This window comes from Zeus faber (genome assembly GCF_960531495.2).
Source record: "Zeus faber genome assembly, chromosome: 17".
Classification (NCBI taxonomy): domain Eukaryota; kingdom Metazoa; phylum Chordata; class Actinopteri; order Zeiformes; family Zeidae; genus Zeus; species Zeus faber.
In genome coordinates, this window is record NC_137204.1 from 9,408,717 (window position 1) to 9,433,855 (window position 25,139).

Here is a 25,139-nt window from a genome sequence, read left to right on the forward strand (position 1 = left end):
GTAGGTAACAGCCTCATTGATGGTGAATGAGACATCTTAATTACTCCAGTTGTGAAAACTAGGGGAGGGAGGGGAGGGAGGGTGGGGTGGACGGAGGGGCGTAGAGAGGATGTGTGCTTTGATCTTTGACTGAGGGAATTTTACACAAGGAGGGATGGCCCTGTATAAATAGAGAGAAAGCCTCCAAGAGGGCAGGTCATAAGTCTCCTTCCATGATCCGGAACAGCCCAGACACACACACACACACACACACACGCACATGCAAGATACGCTTGGAGGATATCTTCAATTGTGTTATCAGGACCCTTAACCGTCACCGTGTGGCCGACCATGCGGGGCTATTTCTCCATTGAATGGATGGCCCAAAGCAGCCAGCTGGCGGCCACGGAGATCCACCCAGCCACTGCCGCCAAGACCGCCGCGCTCAATACCTCTGGGACAAATTCGGAGAGTTTGCCCGGGTTTTACTGCAGACCAAAGGGAACTGGGAACCGGCCCATTCAAGAATCGAGGGGCCAAGCCGTGGATCCTTTCCCCCTTTCTCGCCTGGCAGACACCGGGACGTTTACGTCAAACTGTGATAACCCTCAGGACCCTCACAGCCAACAAGGTAGGTTGCGTCCCATCATCGTCATTTAATGACACTCAAAACATAGTTAAGCGTTCATCGCTTGACCATGGTTGGTTATTCACACATTTGCTGAAAAGTACCCCCCTTTTTTTCCGTCTTCCAGCTCTTGAGGCTGGTTTCCACAGCGGGACAGAAGAGGAGACGTCGGGCTACGAGAGCGAAGGCGGCCGCTCGCGCCCCCCCTCGGCACCCTCGCACGGCAGCTCCGCCTCGCCGCCCTCGCCCCCCGCCGGCAGGAGACCGCGCACGGCGTTCACGGCCGAGCAGGTCAGCAGCCTGGAGAGGGCGTTCAAGAGGAACGCCTACCTCGGGACGCAAGAAAAGTCCGAGCTCTGCAAAAAGCTCAACCTGTCCGACAAGCAGGTAGGCGCCGCCGAATCGGTCGCCAATCCGGAGGCTCGTCTCGGGCATTGGACCGAGACATTCGGGCATCGGGCTGTTTTTTGAGAACTCACCCGGACCTCTCTCCTTCTTCCCTCTCAGATTCGTAACTGGTTCCAGAACAGGCGCATGAAGCTGAAGAGGACGGTGCAGGACGCCCTGGCCCACGCCTGCCAGGCTAACGTGGCTTCTCAATTCCTACATTATCCTGAGCTACAGGGATATCGGCCGGGGCCCTATCCCAGATATAACTCTGCGCAGGAAGGACCCGTTTCCGCTCACCGTTTCCATCCGCACAGTTTGCAATACAGCGCCAGCGCAGCCGTCCCCGGTGTCTCGGCGTTGCCTCTGGAGTCGTTCTACCAGTATACAAGCCTTCCAGGAATAGTGCTACCCTCAGGTTCCAGTCATTTGATGGGTAACTACCAGCCATACCCTCAACATTATTAATGTTTCATCCATTGGGTTAGCCACCTTTTTGCCTTGTTGCAATATTTTCAGTCGAATGCAATTGTCTTATCGGACTTCTGAGAAAAGGATCAAATCTGTTCCTATAGAATGTAGATGGAAACTGTTGTTTGTGGGAGAAGTGAAAATGTTCATTGAACCTAATGCATATGAACTGGGGTAACGTGCAATAATGTGTCCAGCTCTGACTTGAATTGATAGGGATTGATATAGATTTGTTCTATTCACATTTTTATTTGTTTCTTTTAATGTTTGTTTCTGTTGTTTCATTTGATGGCACAATAATATTTGAACAAGGCGGCGAGTTAATACATAATATTCAAGCTTAGCCTCAGAGTGTCGTGTACATAGATGGGGGGGGGGGGGGGTCCTAAACATATTTTTGAAGACTGTTTGACAATATTGTAAAAATGTTATCTTTGTATGGAAAATAAAAAAATTGGTTCAAAGATGTAATTCTGTCTTGACTCTTTCTTCAGACGGTTGGAGAGAGTCCCACAGGACCTCCTTGAGATGTTATCAATTACAATTTGAATTTGAATGGACTACTCAATTTGGGAGTCGCTAAATGTTCGGAATCAGGCTTTTTTGGCCAAGTATTCTCACACATAAACAGTAAGGAATTTGACTCCAGTTATGATTCTTCTTACTTGCAGTTGAAAGCTAAACGCTAAATTTACAGCACTTTTGCTATAAATTAAGCAAAATTGTTGCCGCTTTCATGAATATGTAACTGTGTATTTGTGGCTCTTTGAATTGTGATTAGATCACTTTGGGAAGAGGAAATATGCGTCTTGTTACATGATAAGGATGAACTTTAAAAACTGTTTCAGACGATGAACGAGTGATGTCTGAAATCAAACATTAGAACCCACACTATAGGGATGTGAAGTTTGCCGGTTGCTATGGACTCCGGTCACCAATTTTAGGGGATCACTTCCATTCAATTGCATAGAGAAATAGCTAAAATACATGAAATGTACAAAAATGTAGAAAAAGAAAGGGTCGAAGTTTCACACAAGATGGTTGCAAGATTTTCTGTCAGTTTCAAAAATGCAGCCCGACATTTACAGCCAATGCGAGTGGTCCCCCATATATGGGCAATGTGACGTCACCTTCACATTCCCTATAGGCAAATAAAACACAATGGCAGCAGAAAGCGAATGAGAACAAAATTAAAGGTGTGATACGTGAAGGACCTCCTGCCGAATCAAAGTCTCAAATTGATGTATTGATGAATGTGATGAAGTGTTGAGTGCCTCTAACGGCCGCTAGGCGGCGCGCCAGAAAAATACGAGAAAACAAGCAGGTCATGGTCATGTCATGTCAGAGTCAATCTATTTGAATAACACTTTCCAGGCTCATCATCTAGGCTTAGCTATTTTTTATTTTTTTGGTTTTTGATTTTTGAAAACAAAAAATGGAACAAAGACATGAGACACATACAACAAAATCAATTTATAACAATACAATTTTAAAAAGACAGTAAAGAGGTCACATCAAGTTAGTAAATAATTATAGATCCATGAAACAAGAATAATAAGAAAATAATGATGGTTAAAATAAATAAATATTTTTCAATAATATATGCTAGTACATACAGAGCAGTCAGAATAAATACATATCTAAGAAGTCAGAGTCATGTTCACAATTACATGAGAAGTAATTTGCAGGGACAGGTCAATTCTGTGTACAAGGTTTTGACTATGCGTCAGGAATCCTCATGCCATGAATGTAATATAGATATTATCACATAAAGGCGTAAACAACTGATGAATTGGGTATGACGGGAAAATATGAATAAGGAAAACCATACCCGAGTTTTGTGGCCATGTTTCACGCCCCACCATCTCCTCTGGCTTATATGGCTGTGGGATGTGATGTCTAGGGTGTATTTGTATGTAAATAATGACATGATTTTAGATCAATTTACTGCAGCTTTAAAAAGAACTATACCAGACCCAGGTTGTTTAAAATTAGCAGTATTTAATTCAAAAGATGGACATCTGGCACAGTGTTTACTTGTATAATTTTTTTAACTATATATATATATATATATATATATATATATATATATATATATATATATATATAGGGTTTTTTTTTACACATTGTTTTTTTTTTACAAAGAACCAGGCAGCACAGACATTGACAAATTGCAAAACAAGAATAGACAAATTAGTCAGCATATATATATGCATTACAAACATATGCACTACATTATATTGAGTTTTGTTTACATTAGTCCATCCATTCATCTGGGGCCAGGTCGCGCTGGCAGCAGGCTGAGCAAGGAGTTCCAGGCCCCCTTCTCCCCGGCAACGTTTTCCAGTTCCTCCTGGATGACCCGAGGCGTTCCCAGGCCAGCTAGGATATATAATCCCTCCAGCGCGTTCATTGTCTACCACGTGGTCTCCTACCACTTAGACGTGCCCGGAAAACCTCCAAAGGAAGGCGCCCAGGAGGCATCCTGATCAGATGCCCGAACCACCTCGATTGGCTCCTTTCAATGCGAAGAAGCAGCAGCTCTGCTCCGAGCTCCTCAGCCTATCTCTAAGGCTGAGCCCAGCCACCCTACGGAGGAAACTCATTTCGGCCGCTTGTATTTGCAATCTTGTTCTTTCGGTCACGCCGCAGAGCTCATGACCATAGGTGAGGGTTGGGACGTAGATGGACCAGTAACTTGAGAGCTTTGCCTTCCGGCTCAGCTTCCTCTTCACCACAACGGTGACGTCGCACCGATCCACCTGTCCATCTCACGCTCCATTTTCCCCTCACTCGTGAACAAGATCCCGAGATACTTGTACTCCTTCACTTGGGGCAGCAACTCGCTCCTTACCCGGAGAGAGCAATCCACCATTTTCCGGCAGACAACCATGGCCTCAGACTTGGAGGTGCTGACTCTCACCCCCACCCCTTCACACACGGCTGCAAATCGCCCCAGTGCGTGCTGGAGGTCACGGTCTGATGAAGCCAACAAAACCACATCATCTGCAAAAAGCAGAGATGCAATTCTGAGGTTCCCAAACCGGACACTCTCCTCACCTCGGAGGAGCCCAAAAGGACTCCTTCTTCAGCATGACGGTTTCCTTCACTGTGGTGTCCACCAACGGGTTCTTGGGTTACTGCCACGACAGGCACCAACTGCCTTCCGACCACAGTTCCTAGCAGCCGCCTCTGCTATAGAGGTTTTAAACATGATCCACTCTGATTCCATGTCCCCAACCTCCCCCAGGATGCGCGAAAAATTCTTCCGGAGGTGGGAGTTAAAGACCTTGCGGACAGGGGCATCCACCAGGCATTCCCTGGTTCACCCTCACTACACATTTGGGTTCACCAGGTCTGTCTGGTAGCCTCCCCTGCAATCCGATCCAACTCACCACCAGGTGGTGATCAGTTGACAGCTCTGCTCCTCTCTTCACTGAGTGTCCAAGACATACGGCCACAGATCTGATGACACGACTACAAAGTCGATCATTGATCTTTGACCTAAGGTGGTCTGGTACCACGTACACTTATGAGCCAATCTATGCTCGAACATGGTGTTTGTTACGGCCAATCCATGACGAGCACAGAAGTCCAACAACAAAGCAACACTCGAATTCAGATCAGGCAGGCCGTTCCTCCCAATCACCCCTTTCCAGGTTCCTCCATCGTTGCCCACGTGAGCGTTGAAGTCTCCCAGTAGAACTATAAAGTCCCTAGACGGAGCTCCTTCCAGGACGCCACCCAGAGACTCCAAGAAGGCCAAATACTCTGAACTGGTGTTCTGGTGTACTGGTGAGCCATACCATCTGTCCAGCGACGTATGTGGGTGCGGACGCACAGTGCCAGTTCGTGCCTCCTCCACATCCTCCGGCAGTGACGGATGTGGGCCTGGACGGAGGGTACGGCGATCTCAACCTCCTGGGCAGGGAACTGCGGGGGTTGGTAGCCCAGAGAGCATTGGAAGGGCAACAGGCCAGAGGAGGCGTTGACCAGGGTGCTGTGGGCATATTCGGCCCATGGCAGCTGGTCGCTCCAGGAGGTAGGGCTGGTGGTTGTCAGGCAGTGGAGCATGGCCTCCACCTCCTGGTTTGCCCGCTCTGTCTGACCGTTGGTCTGGGGGTGGAAACCAGAGGAGAGACTGACCTGTGCCCCCAGGGCCGAGCAGAAGGTGCACCAGACCTGGGAGGTGAACTGGGGTCCTCTGTCCGACACCACGTCTGCCGGGATGCCATGGTAGCGGAACACCTCGGCCACCAGCAGGTCCGCGGGTCTCCCTTTCCGATGGTAGTTTGGGCAGGGCGAGGAAGTGGGCCACCTTAGAAAAGCGGTCCACCACCGTGAGGATGGTAGTGTTGCCCCGGGATGGTGGGAGACCGGTGACAGGGTCTGGATGGGTAACAGGCGGAGGAGGCCGGAGCAGGGTCGGGTGGAGGTCTTGGACCGGGTGCAGGTGGGACAGACAGAGACGAAGGACTGGGTGTCAGGGAGCAGGGTCGGCCACCAGAAGCGCTGGCAGACGACGGCCAGGGTGCGGGTGATCCCGGGATGGCAGCTGAGGTGGGAGGGATGGGCCCACTGCAGAACCTGGGAGCGTGCGGAGTCAGGGACGAACAGGCCGTTAGGGGGGTCCGGTACCTAGGTCGGGCTGGCGTTCCTGCGCTTGGGTGACAAGGGACTCTATCTCCCAGGTGAGCGTGGCGGCACAGGGGTGGAAGGATGGGTTCTGGATCCCCTGTCTTCTCCTCTGGTGCGAACACACGGGACAGGGCGTCAGGTTTGGTATTCTTGGTGCCTGGGCGGTAGGATAGAGAGAAGTTAAACCGGCCGAAGAACAACGCCCACCTGGCCTGCCGGGAGTTGAGCCGCTTCGCCGTCCGGATATAGGCCAGGTTCTTATGATCGGTCCGGACGACGAAGGGGTGGATTGCTCCTTCAAGCCATTGGCGCCACTCCTCCAGGGCTAGTTTGACGGCCAGGAGTTCCCGGTTGCCCACGTCATAATTGCGCTCGGGTGGGTTAAGCCTGCGGGAGAAAAAGGCACAGGGGTGGAGCTTACCGTCGGTCGGAGAACACTGAGACAGTACGGGCTGGGCCAAGACTGGGGCCGACGAAAAGCCGCTTCTGAGGTCGAGGAATAGGGCCTCGGCCGTGGGGGTCCACTCGAAGCCCACTGCGGTGGAGGTAAGGGCCGAGAGGGGAGCGGCGATACGGCTGAAGCGCCGGTAGAAGTTTGCAAACGCGAGAAAGCGTTGCAGCTGCTTCCTATTGGCTGGGGTTGGCCACTCCATCATGACAGCCACCTTCTTGGGGTCCATCTCCAGCCTCCCTTGGCCAATGATGAATCCTAGGAAGGAAACGGTAGGAACATGGAAGACACACTTCTCGGCCTTAACGGAGAGACGGTTTTCCAAGAGCCGCTGCAGCACCAGGCGTACGTGTTTTACTCGGTCGGAGAGGGATTTGGAGTAAATCAAGATGTCGTCGAGGTACACAAAGACAAAAGAGTTGAGCATGTCCCAGAGGACATCGTTATTTAGGGTCTGAAAGACAGCTGGGGCATTTGACAGACCAAAAGGCATTACCAGATACTCAAAGTGTCCGAGCGGGGTGTTGAATGCAGTCTTCCATTCGTCCCCTTCACAGATGCGGGCCAGGTGGTAGGCGTTGTGGAGGTCGAGTTTGGAGAAGTGGGTGGCACCCCGGATGGGGACGAAGACTGAGTCCATCAGGGGCAAGGGGTACTTGTTCTTGACTGTGATGTCATTGAGTCCCCTGAAGTCGATGCAGGGACAGAAGGTCTTGTCCTTCTTGGCGACAAAGAAGAACCCTGCGCCCAGCGGAGACAACGAGGGGCGAATGATCCCGGCAGCTAGAGAGTCGCAGATGTAGGTTTCCATGGCCTCCTGTTCGGGCTGGGAGACGTTATACAGGCGACTGCATGGGAGGGGGGCGCCTGGCAGGAGGTTGATTGCGCAGTCGTAGGGCGATGAGGTGGTAGGGATAGCGCGCCCTGCTTGCTGAAGACAGGGGCCAGGTCCAGATATTGTGAAGGAACCAAGGACAGGTCAGGGGGCAGGGGTACCCCAGGACCAGGGTGTTCGGGGGGAATAAATAAGGAAGAATCTCAACGACTCACGGTCATTGCCGGAGTGTAGCAGCTCGAGGGGGGCCGTCTGGTGGGTATTCCGGGTCAGAAGTGACCCGGTCAGCCCCCTGACCTTGAGCGATGTGGGGAGAGGGACGGGTGTCAGCCTTAGCTGGCGTCCCAGGTCGAGGAAGCTCGCATCCACCCCAGAATCTATGAAAGCGGAGGAAGAGAGTGTTATACACCCCCACGAGAGGGTATCTGGGAGCAGAGGACAGGTGATAGGGTTGGAGCTGGAGCGACCGGAACGTAACCCTACCGAGAAGTCGCCCTCTCGTGGCCGGACCGGGCAGGTGGCTCGGAGGTGTCCCAGCCGGCCGCAATACAGACAGGCGCCGGTCTGTATGCGGCGGGCTCGCTCCTCGGGGGAGATCCGGGAGCGACCGAGTTGCATGGGCTCGGCATCGGAGAATGTTGAGGGACTTCCGGGGCGCCCGAGAGTAGCGAGACTGGAAACCGGGGCGTGGCCGCCCAGGGGGGAGGCACGGGCTGGAGTCTCCCCCTCTCCCTCCCGCGCCGGCGCTCCCGTTGTCCAGGTGGATGGCAGTCTCCGCCAGTTGGTCCAGGTCCGTGGGCTCGTCCCCCCTCGCCAACTCCTCCCGCAACTCGTCAGCCGCTTTCTGCGGCTAGTGTCCGGAACTCGACGACGAGGGAGGCGACGCTACGGGGACCCTGGCGGAGGGAGGGGAGTCTTCTGGCCGCCTCCTTGCCGCAAACTGGGTGATCGAAGACTCTCCTCATTTCGCGGGTGAACAGATCGTACGTAGGAGAGACTCACGGGGCCCCCCCTGACTCCAAACCGCGGAACCCCAGCCGAGAGACACCCCTCTCAGGCAGGAGATGAGGAATGCGATGCGGGCGCCATCGGAGGCGTACGACGATGGCTGCTGTGGAAAAACCACCGCGCACTGCACAAGGAAGGCGCGGCAGGTGCCGAAATCGCCGTCGTAGGGCGCTGGAGACAACACTCCTTGGTCCCCGAGTGTGCGGCCGAGCCCCTCTGTGTTGGCTGGGTCCATGTTTTCTCGGCCAGACCGTACTGTCACGACCAGGGCTAGGAGAGACCAAAACGCACGACACGGGGAGACGGGAGGCAGACAAAGGATGTTTATTAGCCCACACGGTGGAGCTGGCCGGAGGACCCAGTCAGGTAGGGATGGAGCAGGGCTGGGCAGGGATGATGACCGGGAGGAGTGGTCCAGGATCCGGGTGGAGAGACGGGGAACCGGGCTGGATGGAGAAGGACGGACAGCCTTGGTCGACGAGCGGAAACAAGCAGGTAAACTGGGCTGGCTGGAGATGGACGGACAGACTGGGTCGACGAGAGGAGACATCAGGTAAGGGGAAGACGAAACAAAGAGACATAAACTAGAGACTTGAAACAAGCACTAGGAACTTGGAATTAGGAATGGAGCCAGTAGCCGTACAACTCCGGTAAACCAGTTGACGGTCTGGCAAAGAATGACTGGGAAGCTGGAGACTAAATACTGTGTGGAGTGATGCAGGTAATTGATCCCAGGTGTGTGCAATTGGCTCAAGGAGGGAGCTGCAGATGGGGCAAGAGCGGCCTCTAGTGGCGCTGAGAGGCTGTGGGCCTAACACTTCCCCGCCAGAGAGGTGACATTCCATGTCCCGAGAACTAGTCTGCAATGCCGACGATCATCAGGCCCAGGCCCCCTCATTTGCCCGCCACCGGCTGGCATAGCACCCGGCCCCAACGCCTATCCCTGCAGGTTGTGGGCCCACAGGGTGGCGGCTCCATGATATTTCTTCGGGCTATGCCCGGTCGAGCCCCATGGGTCAAAGCCCGGCCACCAGATGCTCGCCGGTGAGCTCCCCTCCCAGGTCTGGCTCTAGGAGGGGGCCTCTGTTTCCCTATTCCAGGCGAGGTACCATTTTGCTGTTTGTTGTGTTTTTTCAGTGGGGTCCTTTGAATCACTCTTTGTCTGGTCCCTCCCCTGGGACCACTCTGCCTTGGGAGACCAGGGGCTAATGCCCCCGGCAACACAGCTCCCAGGGTCACAGGGACACACAAACCCCTCCAGTAAGATGGCGATTCTTTGGGGGGGTTTTACATTAGTACCATATCAATATAAAAAAAAAGTGTTATGACTTATTTGTAAAAACAAAACGCGGGCGCCCTTTCTGAGGTGGAGATTAAAATCACCAGGAAGATAATCAAGGAAGGGTTGCCACATATTATCAAACACATTGTCATTACCCTTTAATGTGGGCACTGAGTGGTTCCATAGGAAAAAGCTGAAATGCTCTGTACCCCTGTGTGACTGAGAGAGGTGTCTCCCTGATCCAATGGAACAGAATGCAATGCCTTGCTAGAAGCACAAGATTACCAATAAGAGTCAGTCATAAAGAGGACTGCCCCATACAGTAGTACATAGTATATATATTTAGTATATAGTATGTTCAAGTGAAACAAACCTTGTACCATCTTTACTGTTTTGTGGGAAGTTGAGCTAAGCTCCTTGGTAATATTTTTCAGTACCTGGATATCAAGGGGCATTGCCAGATAGAGTGAAAGTAAGTTAATACTTCTTTTTGACACTGCACACAGAAGGGGAGTGATGTGGGGATTCATTCTGTTTAGAAAGTGAGGAGTGCACTGCAGTCCGTGTAATATTCTGTCCTGGCTCTCTCTTACCATATTTCATGTAGATATTTTCTTAGCAGATTCAAAGGCCTTGGCATTCAATTCAACCTCCAAGTGCTTTCCCCATAACTCCCTAGTCCCGTTGACATTAACACACTTAACAGAGGATAGTTTTGAATAAAAAAAGGGGAATACGTTCTTTGTTGTTAATTACAGTTAAATACAATTTGGGAGGAAAGCTTTCAATTGAGCGTTTCATTGGTTGGTCCGATGGGAATTTAAGTTTGGATTTTACAAAATGCCTGAAGAAAAACAAAAAAGTGTCTGTGTGGTATTATGTATTTAGTCTGAAGTTTTGAGAATGACATGAAATGATCTCTTTCAAACAAATCAGTGTGAAATGAGTACCAGTCAATTAATATACGTTTTTTCCTACACCAGGTTGTAACGCTGATGGAAAAACCTCTTCTGCCGACATGTTTCGTAATATCCTGCCAAATCTTAACATGATAGGATTGTTTTTGACCTCTGCTGGAAGTTCAACCATGTCAGTTCAATTAAGGCTTAAAAGATATAAAGGGGCCCAAGAGGGCCTCTCCTAGAAAATGTTTGAGCCAGCCTTATATTGGTATAGATTGGCCCGATATTATCTGGGCATGGCAAGCCCAGTTATAATACAGACATTTTGTAACGGCTTGACCTCCCCTGTCTATTGGTAATTGTAAATCTTCATCTTGAATCTAGATTTATATCCATGCTATATACATTTTGAGAGAAATCTTTCAATATCTAAAATGGCTGTTCTATTGATCTTAAGTCGTAGCAGGAAGCACATTCATTTTAATCAGGCTGCTTCCACCCATCCACGACAGAGGGTTGTTAAACCACCTGTTAAGGTCGCTATTAACTGAAAACAAGGTTGGTGTGAAATTGAGTTTATACAACTCTGCAATGTTTGCTGATACTCTTATGCCCTGGTAAGTAAAGCCTGTATTTGACTTCCTGAAAAGGGAAATTGACAAGAGCTGCCCAGTCCCCAAAGTCACCCGGTGACAGGGCGTCCAACTTGTCATAATTAATTTTGTACCCTGAAATCTGGCCAAACTGACTGGTGATTGATATTAAAACAGGTATGGAGCTCAATGGGTTAGTAATAAATAGCAATACATAAGCATACACCGATCAGCCAAAACATTTAAACCACTGGCAGGTGAAGTGAATAACATTGATCATCTCGTTCCAATGGCACCAAGGGGTGGGATATATTAGGCAGCAAGTGAACAGTCAGTTCTTGAGGTTAATGTGTTGGAAGCAGGAAAAATGGACAAGCGTAAGGATCTGAGCCACTTTGACAAGGACCAAATTGTGATGGCTAGACGACTGGGTCAGAGCATCTCCAAAATGACAGGTCTTGTGGGTGCCCCGGTATGCATACACAGTGCATCGGAGCTTGTTGCCTATGGGGCTGTGTAGCTGCAGACCGGTCTGAGTGCCCATGCTGACACCTGCCCACCAACGAAAGCGCCTACAATGGACACGTGAGCGTCAGAACTGGACCATGGAGCAATGGAAGAAGGTGGCCTGGTCTGATGAATCACATTTTCTTCTACATCATATGGATGGCTGGGGTTCGGGTCCAATGCGATCAAGCATCTGTAGGATGTGCTGGAACAACAAGCCTGATCCATGGGGGCCCCACCTCACAACTTCCAGGACTTTAAGGATCTGCTGCTAACGTCTTGGTGCCAGATACCACAGGACACCTTCAGAGGTCTTGTGGAGTCCATGCCTCAACGGGTCAGAGCTGAAGGGGTCATAGCTGTGTACTCCCCCACGAGAGGCAGCTTCACAATATATGTGATTATTAGCGGTGATTTTAATGTTGTGGCTGATCGGTGTATAGCGAAATTCTGTATTCAATGTCTCCTAATATGATTCATACCCAACAGTCCCGTGGTCGTTCCTGAGTCTCGGCGTGTTGCTCGAGCGCAAGCGTTAATAATAGTGGTGAGAGGGGGGAGCCTTGACGTGTACCTCTACTTTAGAGGAAAATGTCAGACATTGAACCATTTGCTGGGACCCTCGCAACTGGAGACCTGTATAGAAGTTTAACCCACTCAATGAAACCAGAGCCCAACCCAAACCCGATGAGAAACATCAAAAAGATATTCCCACTCCACCCGATCAAAAGCTTTTTCAGCATCCACTGAGACAGCAAGGAGCCTTTTCTTTATACTTTGTGAGAATTGTATTACGTTAAGGAGACGTCGAACATTTGTAGTAGGAATATCTATTTTTTATAAATCCTGTCTGATCTGGTCGCATCAAAATGGGCAACACCTCCTCCAGTCTTCTCGCAAGGAGCTTTGATAGTAATTTGCAATCCTCCCCCAGCAGCATGCACAGTAATCAGAAGGTTTTTCTTTCTTTAAAATCAGAGGGATGTGGGCCAGATTTAAAGTTGGAGGAGGTGTGCCCCTTTCAAATGACTCGGTACTCGATACACGTTGATTAGAGGTCCCACCATCAACTTAGCCATCTTGGGGTTTTTTTTAATAAAATTCAGGCCCAAACCCATCAGGGCCCGGAGCTCTCCCACTTTGTAGGGATTTAATGGTCGCTAGGACTTCCTGTGCTGTGATTGGTCGACACAAATCGTTTCTGCGTTCTTCAGATAAAGTGGGTGATTTATTCCATAAAAAAAAAAAAATCTTAGCACTGAAGTATTTCCACACTCAGATGAGTATAGTTCCTGACAGAAGTCCTTTATTATTTTACTAATAATTTTAGTTTCAAAATGTTGTGAGCTGTGATATCTCTCAGTGATGTGGAGGATTATGTGGGGCCCTTGGCTGATCGAGCAAGGAGCCTGCCGGGTTTGTTACCAGATTCAAATAATCTGTGCTTGGCAAGAAATATTGCTGATTCTGCTTTTTGAGTGAGCAATTGTAGGGCAGATTGGGCCACTTCTATTTTTTTTTTTTTTTTAACAGAGCTATGGAAGAAGAGGTTTTAATCCTATCCAGGGTTAGAGTTTGCTGTTCAAGCTCTAGTTGGTTTGCTAATGTACTTTTTTCTCTTTGTGGCTGTATAGGAGATTATGGCGCCCCTCAGGAAGGCCTTACCCGTTTCCCATGGGGTAAGAAGCAGAAACATCAGGTGTGTCATTTGTGGAGATAAAAAGTTCCCATTGTTTTTCTAAAGCCCATTTCCCACATGGAAGCTGTAACATTGCTGGATAGAAAATATCCGGCAAAGGCAGTAGGTAGTCATTCCCACATCGGCCTCCTTCATGGAGAAGTTCCGTATGGAGTCTGTTCCCACATTAGATGACTGTTATGGGCACAGTACGTAGTGGGTTAGGGTTAGTACGTAATATCCAGTGTGGATGCGATCGTTTGGATAATCTGTCAGCAAGCGTAACATATCTCCAAAGTCTGCGATCTTTTTTGACAAATGCAAATGGGCATGACGATTTTGAATGGGTCACAAGCTCTCTGATGAAGATATCTGAATGAAATTGGGCTCATTAGAACCGCAAGAGTCTCACCTTTACAGCCATGCTTGACATTTGTCAGCTACATAAGGTATGTTTGCTTCAGGGTCCGAAACACACCGTGTTCTGCATGCAGCAAAAATATGTTATTTTCGCCTTTTTTTTTTCCATTTTCCCTATTCGTGCACACTGTGGAATCTTAACAGTCATGGGATTGTAGAAATTGGGTATGGCTTCAAAGCTGACTGTTGCAAATCCAAAGAGCGGAATTGCATTCAAGTGTGATGAAATATGGCCCCCTATAAACCATTTCAATGTGATGATGTGATGGCATTTTTAAAAACTTGACCTTACTGTATAAAATGACCAATTGTGACCTCTAGGATAATCACAGCCTGGTGGAACTCCAGACACAGAATCCAGACACCAAGATCATTCAGAAAATGTATGGGATGTCCAGGTACATTGAAGAAAAGTGGTTTTTTTCTCAGCCATTTTCAGGAAATAGTGCAGTAGTCAAAATGTCAAATATGTCAAAATAGCACAGTTATCCAACAGTTTCCATAACTTTTCAAAGTTATTGACATGGCATCACAGCATTGAGTCAAGTGTTTTTCAAAGTCATGAGGTTGACCCCCCCCCCCCCCCAAGAGGTTAAGAGTTTTTCATGGATCTAGCCTCTTTTCCTCTTAAAATGCACCAGTTGAATGCATGCCCCAGACCACCTTGGAGTGTTTGGATTCCCACCATAGTTTCACAAAATAAGTGGCCCCAAACAACATTTTAGATAGGGCCCCCAAAAAGCTAGAAACAGTCCTGAGGATGGAAAAAAAATGTAAAGTCTTTCTCTCGTGGATTTATGACTCTCCATGCATCCGGTAGGCCTAGGTCTGAACATAGCTCCTTTTTGACTCTAACCATTTTGGAAGGGGGTATGGCTTTGGATGAGCTATGATCCATTCCTGGAGCCAGACCACAATTAAAATCCCCTCCAAGTATTCCATAAGGTGGACAAATTGACAAGATATCAGCGAATACTTTAGAGTAAAATGAGCTGTCAAAGGTATTTGGGGCGTAAGCATTTCCTATAAGAATGTATCCCCCGTGCAGAAACCCAGTAATGATAACAAACCATCCTTCTGTATCTTGGATGACTTTATCAAGTGTAAATGTAAGATAAGGATAACTATTGCTACCCCTCTGCTTTTTGAGTTGAATGAGGAATAATACACTTGGCCAAACCAATCTCTCTTTAATTTTAAGTGTTCAAGATCAGTGAGGTGGCTCTCTTGTAACAGTCACATCATCTTTTTTTAAGCATGGAAAGTATTTTACGCCTCTTCACCACGTGATTAATATCTTTGGCATTCAGTGTGATGATTTTTGTATTGCTTATTATGTAGAGTCCTTTATAGATAACAACTGGAAATTATCCATTTCTAACAGAGAAACAACCCATTAGAAAAAAATGTTGTGCAGTTCACTATAATTTGGCGGATTAAATGTGCTGACAAAAAAATGCCCATCTCCCACAGATGGGAGAACAACAAGAACTAGTGCTATAGGAGCACGTGCTGCTAAAAGGAGTAATCGCTTCTGGAAGAAAAAACATCTCCATATCCCACTCCCGCCCCCACAACATAAAGTTATTAACAAGCATATTATTATTCTGGCCACCTAAATCGACAGCTTCTACAGCTGTAATATTATATGTCATAAAGGGGCCTCTCATTTGTTATAAATTTGTTAGAATAATGAGCCAGATTCAGCACCGAAATCTTTCAGTCTTAAGTGGTTTGTCGCCTTATGTTGAATTGCTCTCTCAAGATAGGATAGCTTCTGTATCTATTAAAGATACTCACCCAGTCCTTAGGAAGTTGTAGTCATGTCGACCTGTGGTCATTTTATCCTTCAGATAAAATGAAAGTCGCAGTCTTTCTTGCGCCTTCTGGCCGCCTCTATCCCAGTGTCATGCAAAAGCTCTCTGCATCTCTCAGTGTTTAGTTCACATTAAGTGTAGCTGGGGAGTAGCCTGGGAACCAGACCAATCTGCAAGCTCATGTTTCATTTGCTCTGGCCGAATATGGCCACCCTCCCATTCAAACAGATTAACACCCAACCTTGCCAGGGTTGGGCCAATCACAACTGTTTCTCTAATCTGGGGCGGGTTCGATATGATGAGGATGCAGAGGAGAGCCATTGAGGCACCTTACCAAGATAGCTGCTGCCGATGTGGAACATCTGTTCTTTTCTGCTTCGGTGAGTCTTTCTTCCAGACCAGTCACTGTCCTCCACTTCTGACACTCACTGCTCCACCTCGGTAATGCGTTTGGACTGGTGTGGCAGTTTTGCCTACCACCCGCCACCCAAGTAGCGTTTTCAGTGACCTCCAGCTCAGAGACACAGACGACAGGGTGTTAGACACACCAGTTTATTGTAGAGAGTGGGTCAGTTGGAATAAGCTCAGGAGCAGATAGACATGTGTCATGACAAGGGCTCCTCTTCTGAGTGTGTGTTGGGATTGGGGTTTTACCTCTTGCTCGTTAGACCAACCAAGGAGCAACAGGTATGCAGCCACTCTGATCCTGGGTCCACATTTACCTAGACCCAGGTCAGGTGTGGCTGCTCAAACCACACCATCCCCACACCACATACCCAGAACACCAAACGGAGGCCAGGGAGAATACCTGGCCGAAGCCTAGGCCCTCTGTGTCCCTCCGCGTGCCGGAGAGTCCCTGTTCAGGTGCCAGTGTGGCAATTTCGCCTACCACCTGCCATCCAAGTGATGTTTTCAAGGACCTCCAGCACAGAGACACAGACGACATTGTTGTAGACACACAATTTATTGTAGAGAGAGGGCTAGTTGGAATAAGCCCAGGAGCAGATGGAGATGTGTCATGACAAGGGCTCCCAACCTTGAGTGTGTGTGGGGATTGTGGACCTGTTGCTGGTTAGACCAACCAACAAGCAACGGGTATACAGCCACACTGAGCCTGGGCCCCTAGCTACCTAGACCCAGGTCAGGTGTGGCTGCTTAAACCACACCATCCCCACACCACAACTGGTTTTCTAAAGTTGTGAATATTCTTTCTATAGCCCCCGGGATCTTGGAAAGCTTCTCTTCCATAATGTCGCAAAACCTTTGAGTCCCCTCGTGAATCAGAGAGGTGTCTGGCGGTTGTTCGCGGTTGTTCATCACTATTTAATGGAAAGTTTGTTATTTGGTGAGCAGCTGGAGGAGATAGTTTTCGTGGCTGCCTGAATTTATGTTTGTTTCGACATTGCTTGTCATCAAAAGGGACACTTTCTTCTTGCAATTAGTTAGTACAAAGCTGTGTTAGTATAATAAGCTGAAATGGCTGCATTAAATTGCAAATAATATAATTAAAGTTGTGTGGGAGTGGGAGTTCAGCAAAAACACGTCTTTCAGTCAGCCATCGTCACGTGACCCCCTAACTTGTATTCTTAATACCAAAAAAATAACAATACATTTGCATAAGGAAAGAACTAACAAATTTACATTGTCCAGGACCAGGGGCGATGGCCAATTATGCCAGTACAACACTAACATCTCCAGGACCATGGACAGCTCTGTCAGGGCCTGATAAAATCAACTTGTGGCCCAGGAATGAACGCAGACTGGCCCTTTGAATACGTTTGAAGGGTCTCAATGAGCTGTGAGGAGGTTTGCCGCACCTCAGTACAGACCATAAGCATTAACAAATAAAAAGCTTGACAGTTTAAAATTTAAAAAAAAGCAGAATAAAAAGAACAATGAAATAAAATAGGATAAAAAGATAAGAAATTTAATGACATTTAGAAAATATATACAAATAACCAAAAATTGTTGATGAGCCCCACTGCCACGTGAGGCAAATGGGGTTTTCTTTTATTATTTCTGTGTGGCAGGAAAATAATAATGTTTTCTTTTTGTGACAAAAAAAAGGCTGATCAAAAATACAAAACAAAAGCTGTGCATGGCTGTGCACAGCTTACATTATTGTTGTGGTATATAGGTTAAAGATGGTCAACTATATGAATTAGCTACTATGTGCTCACTACAGTATGTACAGTGTAACACCAGCGTTATTGCATGTACATTACTGCACGAGTGAGTGAGTGAGTGAGTGAGTGAGTGAGTGAGTGAAGGGGGGGGCGAGGGGGGTATATGAGGGACAGAGTCAGTGGGGGGTCAGTGTGTGTGTGTGTGTGTGTGTGTGTGTGTGTGTGTGTGTGTGTGTGTGTGTGTGTGTCAGTGTGTGTGTGGGGGGGGGGGCAGGAGGGCTGTTGAATCAGGGGTTATATTTTATTAATTCGGTGTGGCGGGAAAAAAATAATGTTTTCTTTTTTGTTTAAAAAAAAACAAAAAACGAGGCTGACGGACTTCATGACCATGGTTGGTCATTAAAAAAAAATAAAGTTTCCCGGAGATGACGTCACGCTGAATTAAAAGCTGGCCAATGGGCCGCTGGAAGGAATTGACACATGGGCGTGATTGGCGGCGCCTCTGCACCAACCAGTGGCCGGGGTTCTGGCCCCGCGTCGGGAGGACCAATGGAAACACCCGACGGGCGGTGCTGTGCGGTGCAAGCTGGGCGCAGGCAGAGAGACAGGGAGGCAAAGGGACTGGGGGGGAGAGAGAGAGCGAGAGAGAGAGAGAGAGAGAGAGAGAGTCCGCAGGGGGAGAGGCACTGAAGTGGATGGTGGAGCTGAAGATGGCGGATGGTGACAGTGGGAGCGAGCGCGGTGGTAGCAGCGGAGGCGGAGGTGGAAGCGGAGGAGGTGGAAGCGGAGGAGGTGGAGGCGGTGGAGGTGGAGGCGGAGGCGGAGGCGGAGGCAGCGGCGGCGGCTTCCAGCACTTCCAGAGGGAGCAGGAGACCCAGGAGCTGGCCTCCAAGCGGCTTGACATCCAGAACAAGCGCTTCTATCTGGACGTCAAGCAGAACAACAAGGGCAGGTTCATCAAGATCGCCGAGGTCGGGGCCGGGGGCTCCAAGAGCCGGCTCACCCTGTCCCTGTCCGTGGCGGCGGAGTTTCGCGACTACCTCGGGGACTTCATTGAGCACTACGCCCAGCTGGGGCCTAGCAGTCCGGAGCAGATCGCCCAGTCCAGCGTGGGTGAGGATGGCGGACCGCGCCGGGCGCTGAAGAGCGAGTTCTTGGTGCGAGAAAACCGCAAATACTACCTCGACCTGAAGGAGAACCAGCGGGGGCGGTTCCTGCGGATCCGGCAGACCGTGAACCGCGGACCCGGGATGGGTGGCGGCGGGCCGATCGGCGGCATGCTGGCCGGCCAGACCATAGCCCTTCCGGCGCAGGGGTTAATAGAGTTCCGAGACGCCCTGGCCAAGCTCATCGACGACTACGGCGGGGACGACGAGGAGCTGGGCGCCGGGATGGCGGCCGCGGGCTACGGGGAGCTTCCCGAGGGCACGTCCATCATGGTGGATTCCAAGCGGTTCTTCTTCGACGTGGGCTCCAACAAATACGGGGTGTTCCTCCGGGTGAGCGAGGTGAAGCCCAGCTACAGGAACTCGATCACCATCCCGTACAAAGCCTGGGGGAAGTTCGGGGGGGCCTTCAGCAGATACGCCGAGGAGATGAAGGAGATCCAGGAGAGGCACCGGGAGAAGACGTACGACAGGAGAGAGGAGTCGGAGGGGGATGACGTGGACGACGACTGAGCGATCGGCCCGTGGAACAGCTGATGAGTTCAGCGAGATCCCTCACGGGGTGTGTGTGCGCCCCCCCCCCCCCCCCCCAAATGCAGATGCGACAGATTAAAGTGCATGACAAATCGATCTGATAAGCCTAAATAAACTTAAAGGGTAAACCTAGAGGATCAAGTAAATTCGCAGGGAGCTATTGGTGTATAATCGTGCAGTTTGTTATCGGGATCTGGATGTGCGAAAGTCGTGCACTTGGTCAAAAATAAGATTATGTCTGGGTGAGGGGGTTAAAGAAAGAATCGTGCGTTATAATAGTAATAATTACATTTTTTTTTTTTTTTTAAAGAAGGAAAGAGGTCCTTTTAAAACCAGCAGATTGGTTTTCCACCCCGAAAAAGCCAATTATGTATTTACTATTTGTGACAGATACATGTTTGAAAGAACCCATTATGTCCCTGCTCTAGCCCAGGACTGTCCTGTGAGCATTTATTTTAGTTAATAGTTTGATAGTCAAATGGAGCATGAGTAGAGTGTATAGCACTCTGCTGCCATTGTGTGTATTTGATATGGTAACTGATGTAGGAATATATCATTTAACCCGTTCCATATCAGGCCCCTTATATTAAATAATCAATCATAATGAATTTACTGAGAGAATTCTCCCCAAAAAATAGAAGCTTTGGCTTCGATAAAGTTAATAACTGTTGTTTTGGGTTTTTGTTGTTGTGTCCCCCCCTCTCTCTCATGGAAATCATTTGGAACCATTTGGATGTTGCTGTTTTTTACATACAATGTAAGCAATATAAAAAAAAAAGAAAACAATCCTGTAGTTAAATCTGTGAAGACCCAGTCATTCTGGAACGGAGATGAACTTTTCTCGCAGGGAAGAGGAGTGGACCAATGATCCACCACCCTGCCGGCCCCCTTTCTGCCCCGTCAGCACCTTGTCATGCACATCACTTCCATGTATGACTTGCAGGCCAAAAGATTTACAAAGCAGTACTGGATAAAGCACAGCGGCCTCCACGTGTGTGTGTGTGTGTGTCCAACCCCCCCCCCCCCACACACACACACACACACGCACACACACGCCCAACACATCATCTTCCGGTTGCGACGAGACCATGGCGGCAAATGCATAGATGGAAGATTATTTTCTTTTTCAAAAAAGAGAATTATATTGGTTTATATAAATAAGATTATACTTATAAAGAAAGTTACCGAATAAGCCAGCAAGAGATATTTTGAAATAATGTATAATGTAAATTAATTTCAAATTGTAAAAGGTTCATTTCATTAAAAAAAAAACAAAAAAACTGAGTCAAGGTTGGACGTATTTTTTTTCTTTTTCTTTGTTAAATTTCTCTTGTTTTCCCAAGAGTAAAAGTATACACTTATATCATTTAAAAAAACATAAAGGCTATATACTATGTGGTGATTGTATATGTGTGGAAAATCCCTGCTTCAGTTATGCCTCAAAACCAAATCATTTTCTCTGTCTTTTCTTACACTTTTTTGTTTTGTTTAAACTACTGTTAAAGGTTGCAAGAAGGCCTATGGTTCGGTTATCCATAGTCCCTTGGTGCTATTTCAGCTCGGCTTTAATGTTCTTATTTTCCATTTTCACATTGGGTTGGCAGTCACCAAAACTATTGAGGTCCAATCTTTTCGGAGATCTGCCTAAGAGTGAATCGGTTCACTTTTGCATGGATAGATGGATGAATGGATTGATTGATCTTTAAGTATAGCTTAACAGGCCGATTTGCCGCCTCCTTCCCCTCCGGTGACTTTTCACGTTCTGCAGGACCCGCGGAGTGTCCTTGGTTCTCCGGATCACTCGCTCCCATCGGCTCTTGACTGCTCCCAAAACCCCAATAGCCCCATGCGGTTTCGGTGCAGGCCTGCAGGGCAGCTGTCGCGGCTCCTGTGTGTGTGCTGACAGGGCACGCTGGTTATTTTAATGTGGGAGGCCCTGACAGACTGACATTCCAGCTCAAGGAGTCAGCTGTGCCATTCGAACCTCATGGCCAGGGACACACACACACACACACACACAGTAGCACAACAATTTGATTGTGCTGACATCCGCTTAAGTTTGGCACACAATGCGTAACGCCTCTCCAAGGCAGTGACCATGCAACACAGTTGAGTTTGCACATGCTTCAGCTCATGAAAAAACTTGAGGTGTGAGGTTTCACGCCGCTTAAGGATATGCTGTGGCTTCTCATAGTCGGATGTGTTGTGGTGACATGAAGATCGCCATCGTAACACTCGCACACTGTTATATTTTAAATCATTAACAATGATAAACTTGTCCTGGTGCAATTAGGCGTCCTGGGTTGCCCATACACGCTGTGAATGAGCTTACAGCATGTTGAGGGCATGGGTCACGTCTTATTTTTAGATCGATGAAGCTTTCAAATCAAAGAACTCTCTTTCTGTCTTGAAGGAATATCATTTCAAAAATGATATCACCCTAAATGTTTAGGGGAGGTAGGCGTACCATTTGTGTGCGCATGGCTGCTGTCTAACAAATCAGCTGTACCGAGTAATAGAGCTCACACTTTGATAAGGCCATTCATCTCATTCAAAGAAACCAAACAATAACTACCTTCAGTGCTCTGTGATTATTTTAGACATCGCCTAGAATCAGTGGAACCACCAACTTTTGGCTTTTCCCTTCACATACACAGTATGTGTGGAATTTAATATCTCCCAATTCAGACATATTTCCCTATGGATGTGTCTATATGGAGTCTGTAAAGTTCATGTTTATTGCCAATGAACAATAGTTAGTGATAATGTGGAGCAGATTATATATTCATAAATGCATATATTTTCGGTTTGTTGGGCCAGTATTGCTAGAACTTACAACCTTGTTTGCCCTGCTGGACAGACTAAATAAAACAGCAGGATATGACCCATAGACTTCAGAGTTTTGACAGGTGGAATGTTGTATGAACTGTATCCTTTTTTGCGGCCACTGAATAACAGGCAATAAATAGGGCATCACACCCCCAGAAGGCTGATGCTGGCACATTGTGATGTTCAAACGTGGACGGTAGGTGGCTCAACATTTAACGAAAAAATATCAATTTTTAGACCTATATCACCGTACAAGCTGCAAACTGGCTATTGATATTAATAAATGGCCATAATAGTTGTGCAAAAATATAAGCATTTGATCGGTGATCGGTGCTGTGCATCACTCACATCCCATAAGCATCCCAATAATTAGAGTGAGCAAAAACGGCCCTGAGAGAATGTACAGAGTGACGGACACGGACATGGTGGGCGAGGAGAGTGGGGATTCTAGTGACGGGTGGGCTTGTCGTCTGAATATATGACATATGATAACTCAACCGGAGGAATGAGCAAAAGTAACAACAAAATTATTACACGGCAATGCAAGGATTATATCGAGCACAATACCCTACAGTGTTGGAGGACTTGAAGGTTAGACCCCAGGTGAGCTCTTGAAAGCCGGCAAACACGTCGAAGAGCGTCCGGCTGAGCCTGAAGGAGGCCTGGTGGCGCGACGGTTCAGGCGCCGAGTCCAGCGTTCAAACGCTCAACTGGCCTCCAGTGGTTATAGGGATTGAGCTCCCAAGTCTTCCACTTCACTGAGAAACATCCGAAAAAAAACGATACTGTTGTAACACGCAGCTTTGGTTATGCTCTAAATTATTATAAGTAATGGTGGGCTCCGACCGACACCTCCTTAAAAAAAAAAAAAAGGATTAGTGGACCGAAAACCAAGCCAAAACAACATGCTTGACTCCTCGACAGGGCAGTGTCGGTGGCCCAATGGAGATGTGAATGAAGGATGGAGGGAGGAAGGAAAGGAAGAAAACAAAGATGGTGGTAGGGAGGCATCCTATCGAAGTAACAGGAAGCATGATCCCGCTGTAATGCCGCGCGGCTGGGGCTATATTTAGCTTCTGTTGCCATATGCGAGGAAGACGGACACATACAAACTATGACACGCGCGCGCACACACACACACACACACACACACACACACACACACACACACACACACACCCACACACACAGAATATGGTGATCTATGTTCCCTAGTACTGTGTGTGTGAGGGTTTATACACACACCTACACATCTGTAAAACACAACGTACAAAATGAAGAGAACTACGGTGGCCCCTGAGGTCAACACACTGCAACCAACTGAAAGAAAACACACGAATATATATAAAAACACAAGGAAATGAAGACGACATCTTCATCAAGTTGACAACACACGTGGAGCTTTTAGACAACACAACACATACAGACAACACATACAGACAACACAACACATACAGACACAACACAATACGGACAACACAACACATACAGACACAACATATTCAGACAACATAATGCAATACAGACAACACAACAGACACAGACAACGCAACACAACACAGACAACATCACATTATTACAGACAACACAACATTATTACAGACAACACAACAAATACAGACAACACAACACAATACAGACAACACAATACAATACAGACAACACAACACAATACAGACAACACAACACAATACAGACAACACAACATATACAGACAACACAACACAATACAGACAACATAACAGACACAAACAACACAACACAGACAACACAACATTATTGCAGACAACACAACATTATTACAGACAACACCGCAAATACAGACAACACAACACAACACAACAGACAACCCAACACGATACAAACAACACACCAGACACAGACAACACAACAAAATTCAGACACACAAGATATACAGACAACACAACAGATACAAACAACACAACACAATACAGACAACACAACACAATACAGACACACAACAGACACAGACAATACAACCAATACAGACAACACAACACATACAGACAATACAACACATATAGACAACACAACACAATACAGACAACACAACATAATACAGACACACACCAGATACAGACAACACAACACAATACAGACAACACAACATTATTACAGACAACACAACATTATTACAGACAAAACAACAAATACAGCAACACAACACAATACAGACAACACCGCAAATACAGACAACACAACAGACAACCCAACACAATACAGACAACACACCAGATACAGACAACACAACAAAATTCAGACACACAAGATATACAGACAACACAACAGATACAAACAACACAACAAAATACAGACATACTACACAATACAGACACACAACAGACACAGACAATACAACCAATACAGACAACACAACACATACAGACAATACAACACATACAGACAACACATCAGATACAGACACACACTAGATACAGACAACACAACACAATACAGACAACACAACAGACACAGACAACACAACACAATACAGACAACACCGCAAATACAGACAACAACACAACAGACAACCCAACACAATACAGACAACACACCAGATACAGACAACACAACAAAATTCAGACACACAAGATATACAGACAACACAACAGATACAGTCAACCCAACACAATACAGACAATACAACCAATACAGACAACACAACACAACACAACACAATACAGACAATACAACCAATACAGACAACACAACACATACAGACAACACAACACAACACAACACAATACAGACACACAACAGACAGGCAATACAACCAATACAGACGACACAACACATACAGACACACAACACAATACAGACAACAAAACACAATACAGACAACACACCAGATACAGACAACACAACAA

The 25,139-nt window shown here is 47.5% G+C and overlaps 2 protein-coding genes across 2 annotated transcripts; both read left to right on the plus strand.

The window, feature by feature from the left end:
• Nucleotides 1-330: 330 nt before the first annotated feature.
• Nucleotides 331-8,243, plus strand: ved (ventrally expressed dharma/bozozok antagonist; the record flags this gene model as incomplete). The annotated part of the gene is made up of 5 exons (XM_080018350.1): nucleotides 331-610; nucleotides 735-994; nucleotides 1,115-1,430; nucleotides 5,283-5,367; nucleotides 8,150-8,243. The coding sequence occupies 5 exons, from the start codon at nucleotides 331-333 to the stop codon at nucleotides 8,241-8,243; spliced, it is 1,035 nt and encodes a 344-aa protein (XP_079874476.1).
• Nucleotides 8,244-18,432: 10,189 nt separating this feature from the next.
• LOC307243449 (transcriptional regulator protein Pur-beta-like) lies at nucleotides 18,433-20,706 on the plus strand (the record flags this gene model as incomplete). The annotated part of the gene is made up of 1 exon (XM_080018267.1): nucleotides 18,433-20,706. The coding sequence occupies one exon, from the start codon at nucleotides 18,433-18,435 to the stop codon at nucleotides 19,399-19,401; it is 969 nt and encodes a 322-aa protein (XP_079874393.1). The 3' UTR covers nucleotides 19,402-20,706.
• Between the last annotated feature and the right edge of the window lie 4,433 nt (nucleotides 20,707-25,139).